This window comes from Thamnophis elegans, chromosome 13 (genome assembly GCF_009769535.1).
Source record: "Thamnophis elegans isolate rThaEle1 chromosome 13, rThaEle1.pri, whole genome shotgun sequence".
In the NCBI taxonomy this organism is placed as follows: Eukaryota; Metazoa; Chordata; class Lepidosauria; order Squamata; family Colubridae; genus Thamnophis; species Thamnophis elegans.
In genome coordinates, this window is record NC_045553.1 from 27,598,392 (window position 1) to 27,614,899 (window position 16,508).

The following is a 16,508-nucleotide window of genomic DNA, read 5'->3' on the forward strand; positions in this document are numbered from 1 at the left end:
GGATGGAGTTATCGAAGCAGTAGGCATGAACTTCAATGGACTCCAGAGGATGGTAGAGGACAGGAAGGCCTGGAGGAATGTTGTCCATGGGTCGGACATGACTTTGCAACTAACAACAACAACAACCAGATGATGGTACACAGGAAAATGAGATGACAAACACTGCAGTCCTTATCCTACTTCTACATGCTCCTGGCTTTGCATCTAGGGAACGACAGATGCAATCTGCAGACCTGGTCCACCTTTACTTCTTGCTTGGTGTTGAAGGCCCACCCAACATATAGTCAAAATTCAAGGGAAGTTTTGGAGAAGCCTTCAAGCAATACACACCATCTTGCAGCTTGCATATTTTTGACCTAACAGGAAGCAACTCTTTAGACCTTGCATCACCAGATTACCTATTTCTCTGCCAATCTCTCCCCTCCCCTCTCCAAATCTATCCACACTGGTCTGTAATGAGAATGAATTAACCGAATTATGAGCCAATTAGAATGGCATTTTCCTGAGCTCCCAGAGCAACTGAGGCCTGGCCTCTTTCCCGGAAAATACATAACTGCTCAATAATCAGCAAATCAAACTGCTTGGAAATCCCCACCCCCACCCCCTCCTCCTGAGTCATGCAAGAGCCAAGGATCTGGTGTACTGCGAGTGAATGCCTTTTCCATCAGCAGTTGCCCTGTCCTGAGCATAGGACTGACCAGCTTGGTATCTCCATGTTAGGATCTTTCACCATCCTCTTTTAATGACCCCATAATCCCTTGCGGGGTGGAATCTGGGCAACTGAATAGAGGTGAGTGTTTACTGGCCGGACGCTCTTCCTGTCGCCAATACAGAGTTATATTCAGCAGATAAATTCTCATCATGCCCCAAGAGAGAAATATCTGCCTCTACCTAGGATGTGGTATGATACCTATTTATCTACTTGCATGTAGCATGCTTTCAAACTGCTAGGTGGAAAGAAGATGAAGCAGTGACGGGAGCTCACCCTGCCATGCAGTGTGTTGTGGCCCGCCAGTGGCCAGCAGAGCTGGCGGCAGATTCAGACAGTGAGGAGGTTGGGGAGGAACATGGGCAAGTCTTGGAGAAGGCTCTGATGAGGGCGCTGCATTGGAGGCAGAGAGGGGGGCAGAGCTGTATGCCAGCTATTAGCTGCCTTCAGGGTCAGACATCACTGAGGCAGACAAACAGCTCTAGCTGTTCCCAGTGTGCGCATGCGCAGAGCTGCCAGACAAAGGGAACAGCTAAAGAACAGGGGTTGACTTGGGAGTATAAGGCCACAGGTAGATGATGAACAGCCCCTCCCAGAAGAAATAAAAGAGGAGCAAAAGGGGAAGGGAGTTTGCAGGAGACCATTAGTTCACTTAATTGGTTCCTGACTCTCTGAGGCTCCTTGCCAAGTTTTGCAGATATCAGCCTGGCAGCTCTCCAAGCCAGATAAGGTCTGTGACTGTAAATCCTCCCTTGAAAGACTTTGCTGGCTGTGAATGAGCAGCATTCACAGGAAATTAATAAAAGGGACTTTTGTTAGGACAAGGAGTTCGCTTCATGCTCTCGGGAAGCCACGGTCAGAGCACCGTGCTGTGCTCGAACTGCTGAAGGAAAGGCCATCTCCAGCATCATTAAGCCACTGAGCCACTGCGTCACCTAATCCTAAATATGTTAACACTTCAATATAACCAGATGTATAAAAACCAGGCAAGAGAAACAGCAGATTAGTAATTACTGTCCAGTGTTCAGAATCTCTTCTTCATATGCTACCTAAGGAAAATCATGGAAGGAAGGAGGGAAGGAAGGAGGGAATGTAGGAGAGAAGGAAGGGGGGAAGGAAGGAGAAAATGAAGGGGGAAAGGAAGGAGAGAAGGAGAAAAGAAAGGAGGGAAGGAAGGAAGGAGGGAAGGGGAGAAGGAGGGAAGGGGAAGGAGGGAGGGAAGGAAGGGGAGTAGGCGAGAAGAAACGAGGGAAGGAAAGAGGGAGGGAGGGAAGAAGAAGTAGGACCATTGTAAGATAAGATGGATCTATGGGATGATAAAAAAGCAATCTTCAAGTATACTGTCAACAGTAGGGAAAAATTGTTATAAATACATATTATTAATAACAGTTATGAGATCATATAAAAAATATTTTTTTTAAAAAAAGGAAAATCATGCTAAGGTCCTAAAAAACAGGAAGTTCCTTGCATCAGGCAGAACCTCATTAAAAATCCCTTCTTGGCATGCAAACCTCCACAAGGTAAGTCTGTTCCACCTATACAGAGGGGCTGTATGCTCCATTAAGTGGGGGGGACAGCCTGGAGCAAACACAAGGACCTCTGTTCCCAAAATAAGCAGATCCAGGGCAAGGAAATGCCTTCTTCCATCAAACAGCATAAGGGCCGCTAATGTCAACACGGCAGAGAGATTCGAAACGGGGGGGGGGGGCATTCGTGGACATAGTAGCCCTCACCTCCTGAACCAAAAATCGGCTGCTATACAAGAAAATAAACCAGACCTCTGGGCTGGCCCTTTTTAGTGGAGCTGAACTTGCAAGAGGCAAGATTTCCTTTTTCTGCTCTCCACTTTTGGCTTGTGTGCTGGCCCAACCTATTTCCTGGGAAAAAGCTGAAAGAGGAGACAAAGTGAGTCACAACAAGTCCCAGGTCAAGCATGGAGATCCTCATGAAAAAAATATACATTTCTCAACCATTTTCTGCAGGGAGCCATTTTCCCATGAAACGGAAGTGCTCTCTCTTTCCTGCCACCAAGTTATCACTCACTCACTCCTTCACTCACTCACCCTCCCTCCCTCCCTGTCTACCTACTTATCACCCATCCATCCATCCATCCATATCATCTATCTATCTATCTATCTATCTATCTATCTATCTATCCATCTATCATCTATCTATCTACCTACCTACCTATCATCCATCCATCCATCCATCCATCCATCCATCCATCCATCCATCTATCTATCTATCTCTATCATCTACCTATCTACCTATGTACCTACCTACCTACCTACCTACCTACCTACCTCTATCATCTACCTACATATCTACCTACCTATCATCCATCCATCCATCCATCCATCCATCCATCCATCCATCCATCCATCCATCCACTATCTATCTATCTATCTATCTATCTATCTATCTATCTATCTATCTCTCTCTCTCTCTCTCTCTCTCTCTCTCTCACACACACACACACACACACACACACACACACACACACACATCCCTCTCATATGGCTTGTCCTTTATAGACTTTTCCAGACAGCAGTGTTAGCTCTTTCCTTTCTTTAATCTTTTACTTATAAAAAGAATTAGCTTGGCAAAAAGATGGAGATTGGGATGTATCCAGTGATGGGATTCAAATAATTTAACAACCAGTTGTCTGCCCTGATGACCAGCTTTTTAGGCAGGGCAAGGTGGTCATGTGGGGGAGCCCAACTCAACATCACTGATGTTGATGGGCGCTTCGTCTTAGCTGTTACAATGTCATAAGGGTTAACAGGAGAGGCAGTTTCTGTAAGCAGGGCAATAAAGATTAGGCTAGAAACAACAGCAGAATGCTTCCTTCCTGCCCTCTTTTCAGGATTAGCCCTGTAAAGTGGGGAAAAAACAAAAGGAGATTTCTTCCAACAACTGGTTCTCCTGAATAGGTGTGAACCAGCTGAATCCCACCACTGGATCTATCTGCAGGATCCATATAATTGCAGTGGTTCTCAACCTGTGGTCACAGGGGGTCCCTGAAAGCTTGGAAAAGATGTCTTGATTTAAATCTTGAATTAAGTCTTGGGGAGGGGGTCTGTGGCCATGGCTCGTGGCCACAAAAGATATTTAAAGGAGTCTGTGGTGAAGGAAAGAGTGAGACCCACTGATGTAAGGCATCAAAATTGACCACAGTAAGCCAGCAGGAATAGGACTTCAGATATAATTGCTATGTCAGCAGGGCTGCCTAACGAATTTACGGCCGAAGATACTGTGTGGAGAAGATAACCTCTCCAGCTGTACCCTCTGAAATATGGGTGGTCCATTTCTCAACGATTGCAAATGATGTCATCTTAAATATCTTTCCAGGTCCTTCGATTTGTAACTTCACTTTCCTTCTTGCTCCCTAGCTACTGTGCTGTGTGGTTTCAGCCACAACTGCTTGGCTTAACAAGAGCGATGAATCGTGGGTTTTTTTTTTTTGGCGCAACAGACATTTGTGGCTTAACATGGGCCTCCAGAATGTTGGAGGTCCAGAATGAAGACTAAATCAATTGAATGGAAAAGTAATTCAAATCAAATGGAATTCAATAGTGTAGTTGAAAGTTTTCACCTCCTTTCTGTCACATTAAATGGTACAATTCAAGGCTACCTTAAAATTAAGGGAGGTGTTAACAATAGCAATAGCAGTTAGACTTATATACCCCTTCATAGGGCTTTCAGCCCTCTCTAAGCGGTTTACAGAGTCAGCATATTGCCCCCAACAACAATCCGGGTCCTCATTTTACCCACCTCGGAAGGATGGAAGGCTGAGTCAAACCTGAGCCAGTGAGATTTGAACAGCCGAACTGCAGAACTGCAGTCAGCTGAAATAGCCTGCAGTGCTGCATTTAACCACTGCGCCACCTCGGCTCTCAGGGGTGTTCAGGGGTGAAATGCTACCAATTTGCACTGGTCCGCGCGAACCAGTAGGGATGATTGTCATTGGTTCTGTGAACCAGTAATAAAAAATACTTCGGAGGATCGCGCAACTCAACTTTTTATCTGCTTTTTAAAGCAGTTTTTCCCTGCCTATTTGCCTGAACTGGCAGAGAAAAAATGCTTTAAAAAGTGTGTGTGTGTGTGGCGGGGGTGGGGGGGGAGAAAGCTTCCAACAATCATGTGGATCAGCTGTGAGTTGCACAATCTTTGGAAGCTTTCCCCCCTACTTTTTAAAGCAATTTTTCCCTGTCTATTCGCCCAAGCCAGCTGGAAAAAAATGCTTTAAAAAGGTTCCCATGCATGGCACAACTGAACCTTTTTTTCACTTCTTAAAGCATTTTTTAACTACCCATTTGCCTGAACCGGTAGTAAAAAACTGCTTTAAAAAGTGAAAAAAAGAGTTTCTGACGATTGCACAAATCAGCTGTGAGCTGCGCGATCATTGGAAGCTCTCCGCTAAGGAACAGCTAAGGAACAAGAGCCAACTTGGGAGTAAAGGCATAGGTGGACGATGAATTGCCCCTCCCAGATGAAATAAAAGAGGGGCGAAAGGGGAGTGGACTTTGCAGGAGACAATTAGTTCGCTTAATTGGTTCCTGACTCTCTGAGACTCCTTGCCAGGTTTTGCAGAAATCGGCCTGGCAGTTTTCCAAGCCAGATAAGGTCTGTGACCATAAATCCTCCCTTGAAAGACTTTGCTGACTGTGAATGCGCAGAATTCACAGTCAATTAATAAAAGGGACTTTTGTTGGGACCAGAAGTTTGCTTCAAGCTCTCAGGAAGCCTCAGTCAGAACACATATCTCTTCAAAGGAGACAGAAAGGGAAGGAAGGAAGTAGAATACACAGAAATATGGGGAGAAGGATGGAAGGCTAAAGCAGAGGGAAGCAGTACAGACACAGAAGAAAGTAGTATATGATGCCAAGAAAACAAGGAATGTGTATGTTGTAAATTGGGATTCAGTCAATCCTGGCCTGAATACTCAAAGAATATATCTTTGGATAAGAACTTCTGAAGAGCAATGAATAACAATGAGCATTTGTTTGCACCCATGGAATTAAAACAACCCTGTACCTGGAAAGCATGGCTAGCGTAGCCAAGATTTAGCTGGCGACAAACCACCATGGCGTCCATTATATCCCATCCTTCACCGCAGATGGATCCCCATATGAGTGTGCCGTTGTGTTCCTGGAGAATTTCCACAATGCCTTCGTTGTGGGTGCGGCCGCCACTCAAGCGTATCTGCAGAGGACAATTGACAGCTATGAAAGTTATGGTGATTGCCACACTCCAATTTCATCCCAAAAAAGAGACAGAAAGTTGCTGGCAGAATTCTTGGGCCACCACAGGTGCCCCAAACATGAGAGATGTTGAGCTGGCTATGCTCAACTTCTCCATGCCCACCCTAGTTCCCCAAGGTCAAACACAACCCTGATACAGCCCTCAACGAAATCGAGTTTCACATCTGTTATTCCTCAGATATAAAGGTAAAGTTTCTCCTCATACATATGTGCTAGTCATTCTCGACTCTAGGGGGCAGTGCTCATCTCTGTTTCAAAACTGAAGAGCCAATGCTGTCCAAAGACGTCTTTGTGGTCATGTGGCTGCCATGACTAAACACCGAAGGTGCATGGAATGCTGTTACCTTTCCACCAAAGGTGGTTCCTGTTTTTCTACTTGCATTTTTATATGCTTTTGAACTGCTAGGTTGGCAGAAGCTGGGACAAATAACGGGAGCTCACTCCATTACGCGGCGCTAGGGATTTGAACCACCAAACTGCTGACTTTTATGATCAACAAGCTCAGTGTCTTAGCCACTGAGCCACCACATCCTCAGATGTACTGAATTATAATTCAGTGTCCCTAAGCTACTAGAATAGGATGTGAACTGTAGTCCATCAAGAAGCCATCAAGTTGTGGTTGGGAGTCTCAAACTGAGGTTACATTGCCTCAAACCATGTAACAATTAATGTAATTAATTAATTTATTAATAATATAATAATGTAATTTATTTATTTAATGTAATTAATTAAAAACATGTAACAATTAAGTAATGCCTGAGCAGAAACTCAAAGTGATATTTAAGGCGGATTAATTGTTTTAATGACGGTGTTAGGAAGAAGCTTGGTAAAAACTAGGAAGTGAATTATTTGGAGAAAAGCTAGGATGTTTCTCAAATTATGTTGCGTTCATGGATTTTAAGAGAACCCAGATGTTAAACTGAATGGAACACATGGAGTTTGGCCATGTCCTGGGATGTAAATCTTACAAATTCCCTGAGCTGCCTGCCAGGATGGACTCTGAGCCAGCAGTCTGAAGATGACCTCAATATGGAGGGTTGAGGAAAAGGGCCTCCTGTTTCAAAACCCAAATTCAGTAAACATTTTAAGAAGTATCCAAAAAGTCTGATTCATGTGAGCCTTTTCAGGTCACAGCAGCTATTTGAGGAGCTTGCTTGTGTTTTTGGTCCTCTAACATCTGTTTGTGTGCTGCACTTTATACGGTTTTAGGTCTGTTTGCACATGGGTTTAAAAATATTACAATGTGCTCAAAGTTGAATTTGACCCCAGGGGTTAGGAGCTGATGTCACAAGCAGTGATCATGTTACCAAGACATAAAAACAAGCCACATCAAAAGACCTTAGCTCTGTTGCTCTGTTTAATGGTAAGGCCAGCCTTACGTGAAGAACACTGCTATTTCTACTATCACTGCTACTATAGCAATTAACTCCCCTCGTTGTCTACAGCAGAGATGTCAAACTCAATTCCATTGAGGGCCGCATCAGGGCTGTGGTTGCTCTTGGGGGGGGGGGCAGATCAGTGGTGGGTTCCAGCCAGTACGGCCCGGTACGGTCGTACTGGTAGTAGTCGGGAGCAGTGGCCACTGTACCAGTATGTTGGCTCATTTGGCCCACCCATCCACGTTCCATACCTGTTTTTGAAGCAACCGGGCCAATTGTGCATGCACGCACAGTGTGCGGCACCTGCATGACCCCCGATGAGCAGCTGGGTGTCGCAGGGGCGGTGGAGTGTGCATGCACAGTACACATCAGGCGCGTGCACAAATAGACCATGAGCAGCTTACTGGTAGCGACGGTAAGAGCAACCCACCACTGGGCCAGATGGACATGGCCGACTGGGTAGGCGTGGCCAGTTTGACGCCACTCACTGGGCGTGGCCAACTGAGTGGGTGTGGCCAGTTGGGTAGACTGGGCCGAAACTAAGCTGGCTCGATATTTCCTCTTTGTACTGGGTAGACCAGGCCGAAGCAATGCAGGTAGACTGGGCCAAAGTAATGTGGGCTGGCTCCTTACATTTTCCAGTACAGCTCTGCAGGGCGGATCTGATCACATCTGGCCTTGAGTTTGACACGCCTGGTCCACGAAGAAACTATGCGGCTCTACAGAGCTCTGTTTTTGCTGTCAGAGGGTTGCAGAAGCTGTCACAGCCAAAAATGGAGCGCGGGAGCCCATTTTCACTGGCAGAGCACTTGGGTGCCCCCAACATGAGTAACATTGAGCCGGCCACGCCCACCTCAGCCATACACCCTTGCCCCCCCCCCCCAAGATCAAACACAACCCTGATTCAGCCCTCAATGAAATCAAGGTGACACCCCTGATCTAAGTTATGGCTGTCGCAAAGAAGATTTTTCTAATAGGCCACCGGATTTTCTTATTTTTTTTCTTTGAAAACAGAAACTTCTCCTCCTCCAAGAAGCTTCTTCAGAATTGAAGAGCTTCTTGGATGAGAAGCAAAATGTTTTCAAAGAAAAAAAATCAAGAAAATCCAGTTGCCTTTAGGAAAAAGCACCTTAGGGTCAACTCTCCTCATTATGTTTTTGCACTAACAACACTGTGGGGTAGGCTGGTCTTAGAGATTGTGGTTGGCCCAAGCTAAATCAAAAATCTCAAAAGTAGTACAGATTGTATGTTTGTTGGTGGTGTCTTGATCTGAAGGGGATAAAAGTAAGAATGATATTTACATGTTCCAGCTCTTATGATGAAGTGCACAGTGCATTTTAGAGGTGAAGGAGAGGGGGAGGAAAAAGAAGGAAGAAGGGAGGAGGAGGAGGAGGAGGAGGAGGAGGAGGAAGAAGGAGAATTCTCCCATTACTCCCACTATGAAAGGTGTCAATGATCTCACCTGGTTTTGGAAGCCCATCGCTGGGATGTTGCATCTCACACTAGCATCTTCTTCATGGGTGCAGCTTCTGATGTCCTTGTTGAATTTACAGTCCGTAATAGACTTTTCAAACCCTGTGCAGTCCAGTTCATTGAGATGGATAGGACCAATGCCTTTAAAAAGAAAGGGAACATTCATAAGCTCATTTCCCCACAATAAGTCAGAAGAGGGAAGTACATATATAATTTACATGTTCTGATGGAAACTATCCCAGTTTGGTGACTATAGCAGTTAAAGTCAGCATATCATATCAACATATGAGCCAGTCGTGTGCAGTAGCTGCCAAAAAAGCCAACACAGTTTTAGGCTGCATAAGCAGAAGGATAGAATCAAGATCATGTGAAGTGTTAATACCACTTTATAAGGCCTTGGTAAGGCCACACTTGGAATACTGCATCCAGTTTTGGTTGCCACTATGTAAAAAAAGATGCTGAGACTCTAGAAAGAGTGCAGAGAAGAACAACAAAGATGATTAGGGGACAGGAGGCTAAAACATATGATGAACAGTTGCAGGTACTCGGCATGGCTAGTCTAGTGAAGACAACCAGGGGAGACAGGATAGCAGTCTTCCAATACCTCAGGCGTTGCCACAAAGAAAAGGGAGTCAAACTATTGACTCCAAAGCACCTGAGAACAAGAAGCAACAGATGGAAACTAATCAAGGAGAGAAGCAACTTAGAATTAAGGAGAAATTTCCTGACAGTTAGAACAATGAATCAGTGGAACTCCTTGCCTCCAGAAGTTGTGAATGCTCCAACATTAGAAGATTTTAAGAAGAAATTAGACAATCATTTGTTGAAGTGGTGTAGGGTTTCCTGCCTAAGCAGGAGTTGGACTAGGAGACCTCCAGTCCCTTCCAACCCTGTTATTCTATTCTATTCTATTCTATTCTATTCTATTCTATTCCATTCCATTCCATTCCATTCTATATCTGCATAGTTCTTCAATTAGGAAATGTGCAGATCTTACAATTCCCCCCCCCTTTCAGAGAGTAAAACATATTACGTCATTAAAGCCAATGTTGTTGTTGTGTTGTTTTGTTCCCTCCTGCTTTTTCATTCTGCTTAATAAAACCTTTCCCCCTAGAGATCTGTCCTAAGAGTATCACTGCATCTGGAGAAAATCAGATGAAGAAAGTGTATTAAGAATTCATAAACCGTCTAGAGAGATTCTCAATTCAACCAAAGAAGCTTGGATGAGAAGCTAAAAGTTTTCAAAAAACCAAGAAAATCCAGTTGCTTTTGGAAAAAAAAGCACCTTTTGGACAATTCATAGACTGGACATCTAAATTGTCCAGATCCCCTCCAGATAGAGGCCCAGGAAACTTCTGAGTTAAAAATATCCAGGGCTTTAATAAAGCTTTTCTACAGTTAATTTTGTTTTTATTCTTTGAGATACTGTTTCCAATATTTTTCTTTTCTTTCTTTCAATTGTTAGAAGCAGAACAGAGGCCAATTTACATTTCTCCACCATTTCTTAAATTTCTTTTGGAGAATTGGAAGCAAATACAGTATATGCAACTGGCATTTTTGACTCTTTTTGCCCACAAACCTGACATTTCAATTGGGATAAGGATAATCCTTCATAGGACTGCCGAAAGATTGCAAATAAACATGGATTATTGGAAGATTTCTAACATTATTTTTTTTACTTTTGCAAGAAAGCCGAGGTTTATAAAAGGATTTCCAAGGAATCTTTGAACTTAAATGGACATTTATGGCACTACAAAAATAGAATAAAATTTCACGACCGGTAGAATGGCTTATGGTTGCCTTTTGTAATGCACCCCAGTGAAACAAGCTCTTAAACTCTAGCTCTGTTCCCAAATCTAGGGTTTAAGTAAACAATGGATCTCTGATGGGATGTTAGTCTAGTAGAGCTGGTGTTACCAAAGGTGCTTTTCCAAGAGGCAACTGGACTTTCTGGTTCTTCTTTGAAGACATTTTGCTTCCAAGAAGCTTCTTCAGCTTTTGGATGAGAAGCAAAGGCTGAAGAAGCTTCTTGGGTAAGAAGCCAAACGTCTTCAAAGAAAAACCAGAAAGTCCAGTTGCCCCTTGAAAAAGCAACTATGGGACAACCATGACCTGGATGATGGAGAATCTCCATAGACATAGAGCTGGTATTGTTTCTCCATGCATTTGTTTTGCATTGCTTTGCATTATATCCTTTTAAGTTGTTTCATGTTGAACATTGTCCAAAGTTGGGATGAAACTGGACAGCCTAAAGCTTCCCATCGCACATATGTGCTAATTGTTCCACCCTCCTCTCCTTCCGTCTTTCTTCTTTCCCCCATCTTCTTCTCATTCTCTCCTCCTCTCTCCCTTTCTTTTTCTGTTGTTATAGGTGTCTCTTTCAAATCTCAGTTTATGTTTTCTTGGGATGGTATTTACGCAAACCCAACTATAGTTTAGTATCATTTCTTATTCCCTTACCTTCGCTAATCTATCCTAACTATGTTTTCTCCCCCTTTGTATCTTGTCTGTTCATGCTATTCTATGTGCTTGAACAGACTGATATCTAAATGAAACTTTCCAAAGTTTCTCCAAGTCTCAAGAACAAAGTTTAAATGGAAAAAGTTAATTTTGTTGCTGTTCTCATTAAGCAGTCACCTACATTTCCCCAAACAATATTTTTTTTCTAAAGCAGACAAGGAAAAAAATGCAAACATATTTTTGTAGAGGTGGTAACTTCTGCTTCATTAATATACTTCAGAGCAATGCTAGCTGTTTTTTCCTAGCAATCTCCAATTTTCAGTAAAGACAACACAACCAAAACTGAAGCAGTCTTTCAAAATGCCTAGCTTCTACTTGTCTAATGTGCCAACCTGCTCCAGCCCCATCACGTTGCAGTGAGGTTTTTTTTCATGTGATGCGAACACTTCCGTAGCGGTAGCCACAATTAAATATATATTAGGGCCCTCTCTGTGCCATTTGGCTGTAAGCTCACATTTTTAAGATTCCAGAGAGCTGCAATGTGTGTCTCATACATAAGTTATTTTCCTCTTCTTTCCCCAAACCACACCGTTTGAGAGTCACTTTACTGTTTATTTTAGACTCCTTGACTCTTTTGTGCCATGAAAAAAGAATTCTTTTTTCCCCAGCATTCAGCCGGGGTGAATTCTATACGTTTAATGTTAAATTTATTTGATACTTGTATCACCCCCCCCTTTTTTTTGTACACCAATCTTTTTTCTTTTGTTATTAGTGCTGGATGTGTTACTTTTTTCTATTTTGTATTTTAGTTTTGTTAATAAAACAAAATAAATGTATTTTTTTAAAAAGCTTAAATCTTAGATACTGGAATTGATGGATTATTACACCATTCTAAGTTATATCAGCTTTCCCAAGAGTTAGAGCAGGAGTGTCAAACTTGATTTCATTGAGAGCTGCATCACAGTTGTGTTTGACTTTGGGAGATTAGGGGAGGTGTGGCCAGGATGGGCATGGCCACCTTGACATCACTCGTTGAAGCTCTGTTTTCAGCTGCAACGGCCTCCCACGGCTCCATTTTTGCTGGCAGAGGGCTGCAGGAAGCCATTGCAGCTGAAAACAGAGCTTGAGAGGGCTACGTGCAGCTCTCCCAAGCTCCATTTTTGCTGGCAGAGGTACCGGCAGCTGGTCCTTCACAGCTGATCCCAGGCGGCTCCACGGGCCAGATCTAAGCACCCCGTGGGCTGGACCTGGCCTGTGGGCCTTGAATCTGACATCCCTGAGTTCAGTGGCGGGCTCCTACCACTTCGGCCCGGTTCAACTGAACCGGTAGTGAAATGGCGGCCTGGGTCGGTGGAACCGGCAGTGACTCAGGCCTGCCACACCCCTGAACTGGTTCCTTGGTTGCTGCTGTCACCACTGCCATCTTGTTTTTGAGTTCTGTGCATGTGCAGAACAATTTTAATTGAACTGTGCATGTGTGCAAAGCGCACCCACGAGTGAACCGGCAGTAAAGCCAGCCAGAACTCATCCCTGCCTGAGTTAGATGGATTATTTTACCTATCAAACAACCCCTTCCTAAACCTGAAGGTATTAATGATAAGATTATGGAATTTTCTGCATATAAAGCATGGGCTCAACTCTTGGCCTCTTCATCTTCATTACTCCTTCATCCTTTCTAATAATTCCCTAATTTTAAACATGCTTACCTTGTCCAAGTCTTGCACCCAAGATAGCCTCCTTGGCCGTTCCAAAGCCCAATTCTCGGCAGGCCACACTGGCTGAAGATAGGTCCCACCCGTCATCACAAATGGTTCCCCATTCTCCGTTCATCAACACTTCGAGCCGGCCTTCTCCAATCTGGGCTCCGCCCTTTAGCCTCACTAGAAGGTGCTAAAAAGGAATGGGGAAATCTTCTATTACTCAGGGATGTAACAGTCAGAGGCAATTTCTGTTTATCTGGTTGGCTATTTTAAAGTTAACTCATCCACATAAATGTACATTCTGGCACGAATCACAGAGAGCGTAAAGATAGAACTCGACTTACAACCATAAGAGCCATGGTAGCCCAGTGGTTAGAATACAGCACTGCAGGCTACTTCTGCTGACTGCTGACTGCTGACTGCTGACTGCTGACTGCCGGCTGCCTGCAATTTGGCAGTTCAAATCTCACCAGGCTCAAGGTTGACTCAGCCTCCCATCCTTCCAAGGTGGGTAAAATGAGGACCCAGATTGTTGGGGACAAGAGGCTGACTTGGTAAACTGCTTAGAGAGGACTGTAAAGCACCATGAAGCGGTATATAAGTCTAAGCTCTATCATATGAACACTTTTTGCGACCTTCTGAGATGCAAAATCAATGGGGAAGCCAGATTTGCTTAACAACAGTGTTACTAACTTAACAATTGCAGTGATTAACAACTGTGACACAAAAGGTCGTAAAATGGGGCAATATTCACATAACAAATGTTTCACTTAGCAACAAAAATGTGGGGCTCAATTGTGGTCGTAAGTGTACCCTACAATCTATGAACAAACCCAAATATCTCATTAGAGCCACCAACATCACACTTGGAATCTCAAGATCTTATTAATAATCTTAAACTTATTAACAATATTTTAATAATTAATAATATTAATAATCTTATTAATAGGAAGAATTAAAGGTCTCTGGGTAAATAATTGTATTACATAACAGAGTTATTATATAATAAGAATCAGGATCTACCACAGTATCTCAATCTGGAGTCTTTCAGTTGGTTCCCAATCCCAGATCCAGCCAACCGAAATGGTACCATGAAGTCTATGTTGTGGTTTCTATTGTTGTTACCAACTCAAGGAGTCGTATGTGGCAATTTTCAGCTTTTAAATTATGAGTGCAGATCCACGGCATCCAAAAACGGTGCTAACTCAGAAATAGTTGGCAGCATCAACTATCCATCTACATTAAAAATAAATAAGTCTTTCTCGTTTTTGTTTTGCTGTCACGGCGGGCTAATAAGCTACAAAACCATCCTTACATAAAGTTCAGGAATTCTAAGGCACAACTGTCAACATTATCATTTACATAATAGGAAAGTTGTCCGTTTGGAAGAACACAAAGCAAAAGTCAGTTGGCGTGAACAAAAGAATTTGGAATGAGAATTAGGCAATGTTTTGCCAAGAGCTTCAGCCCTTCCAGCAATAAATTAAGCTTGTGCAGTTCTGGAACTCCCAAACATCCTGAGTTAAAGCAGGGAGAAATTATAAACAAGGCTCTGCACAGAATATAATTCTTAGCCTTTTCCAGGTAAATATGAGCCACTGAGCAACTGTGTTTGAAAAATAAATGCAACATTTTTAAGAGGGATGGTGGTGCCTTGAAAATATTGCTAGTGTTCCTTGAGGAAGAGGAGGAAATATAAATATACGCCTTGGAATGCTGAACTTTGGAAAATTAGAATCTGCAGGGGAGAGAATGTTTTGGGCATTATGAATTATTTGGAATTGGGAGAAAAGCTGTTTATGACTGGCTCTTAAATGTCTCCTATTTAAAGTTGCAAAACATTTTCACAATGTTTTTTTTAATGTGGTCATCTTATTTAGGAATTCCATACTGCACATTAGCAAAAAAAAGAGGAGAAGGTGAAAGAACATGGGGCAGACTCAGAAAAATAGAGACACAACATTAAAGACACATTACAACAACAATAATAACAATTTGTATCTTCCTTGGTGGAAGAAGAGGAGGAGGAGGAGGAGAAGGAGAAGAAGAGGAAAGAGGAGAAGGAGAAGAGTAGGAGGAGGAAGAAGAGGAGGAGGAGAAGAAGAAGAGGAGGAGGAGGATAAGGAGAAGAAGGGGAAAGAGAAGGAGGAGGAGAATAAGAATGAGGAGGAGGAGCTTATTTAGGAGAAAAGGCAAACTTATCATTAAATGAACATCGTTTGCATTTTATGAGATGGAATTTACTGATCCAGCATTAAAGGTGTTGGAATTCATACACAAAAAAGGCAAGTTAAGAAATAGGGTTTCTACTATTGGTATACATCACAAAGTATTGTGAAGAATACTATCTTGTACAAACTTAATGGGTGCCTTATCCTACCACTGGATTCTAGCCAGTTATGTTCACAGTTCTGTAAATAATGACCATATATGGACAAAGAATTCGTGATTAGCTAGGATATTTTATCCCAATAGAATTTGGTCCCTGAATGAGCAGATTTTTGCTCACTTTTGGAGCTAAGGAGTAGCTGAGTAAACTTACCATAATGACACTATGCAGTGTCCAACTTATTTGACATCTTTTCCTAAGAATATTTAAAATGCAAAGGTTTGTGATTTCAATACTAAGGCCACATAGACCTCTAGCTAACCTACAATTCTCAAAGTTAGCAAACGAGAATTAACTCTAGACTAACCAGATTCATCAGACCACTCTGTAGACTGAGTGCTATCATTTTTCAAAATTTAGGTGGCCAAGATTGAATAAGATCAGCAAACTACAGTCTGAAATCTTTTGAGATCTCACGTGGGACATGTGAAATCTCAAGGGATACGAACCGTTTCACATTGGTAAATGTTTACCAAATATTTAAATTTTAAAATTTGCTTTCCTGCTAATATTTGCATTGAAGGAAGGCACTATGGCAAGCCATTAACACAATTAGTACTTTATTTGTCCTTAGCAGATTGCTTTCCAGGTTATTCTTGTGATCAAGGATTGAGGTAGGGTGAAGGCCTCTCTCTGCTCAATCTGTTGAGACAGAGCAATGCAAGATGATATCACAACCAGAATTGCTCAAGCGTATGAGTTGCTTCCAAGAAATTATTGTGTTAATATAATGATCCCAAAAGTTTTTCCTAATTAAAATTCCTGATGAACATGACCACTGCTGAAAATTTTGGGAAGTCCTTGAAACCAGTGGGTACTTATGTTGAGGAAAAAGTGGGTTAAACCATCTAGCTAAGATCAATTAGTGTTTTGCTAAAATCAAACATATTAGAAATTCTGTTTTATATAAAGAATTACAGAGAAAACAGTACAGTCACCATGTGCTTTACTGCTCAATTATATTACTGTAACAGGAAACTCTCCTCAGAACATAAAAAACCCATAGATTATAACCATAGATGCACACTAAACACTGCCATCTATTGGCTAACATAATTCTGCAGTTGTTGTAAAACAAAATACAGCCTAACGTGTATTCCAACAAAAAAAATATGTTCAATTTCCTACTAAGTC

The 16,508-nt window shown here is 42.5% G+C and overlaps 1 protein-coding gene across 1 annotated transcript in view; it reads right to left on the bottom strand.

Annotated features, from left to right (window-relative positions):
• The window catches only part of LOXL2 (lysyl oxidase like 2), a 93,461-nt gene that overhangs the window by 15,266 nt on the left and 61,687 nt on the right, over positions 1–16,508 (bottom strand). Inside the window, 3 exon segments of the mRNA XM_032229886.1 lie at positions 5,747–5,914; positions 8,815–8,966; positions 12,992–13,175. Coding sequence (XP_032085777.1) covers positions 5,747–5,914; positions 8,815–8,966; positions 12,992–13,175 — 504 coding nt within the window.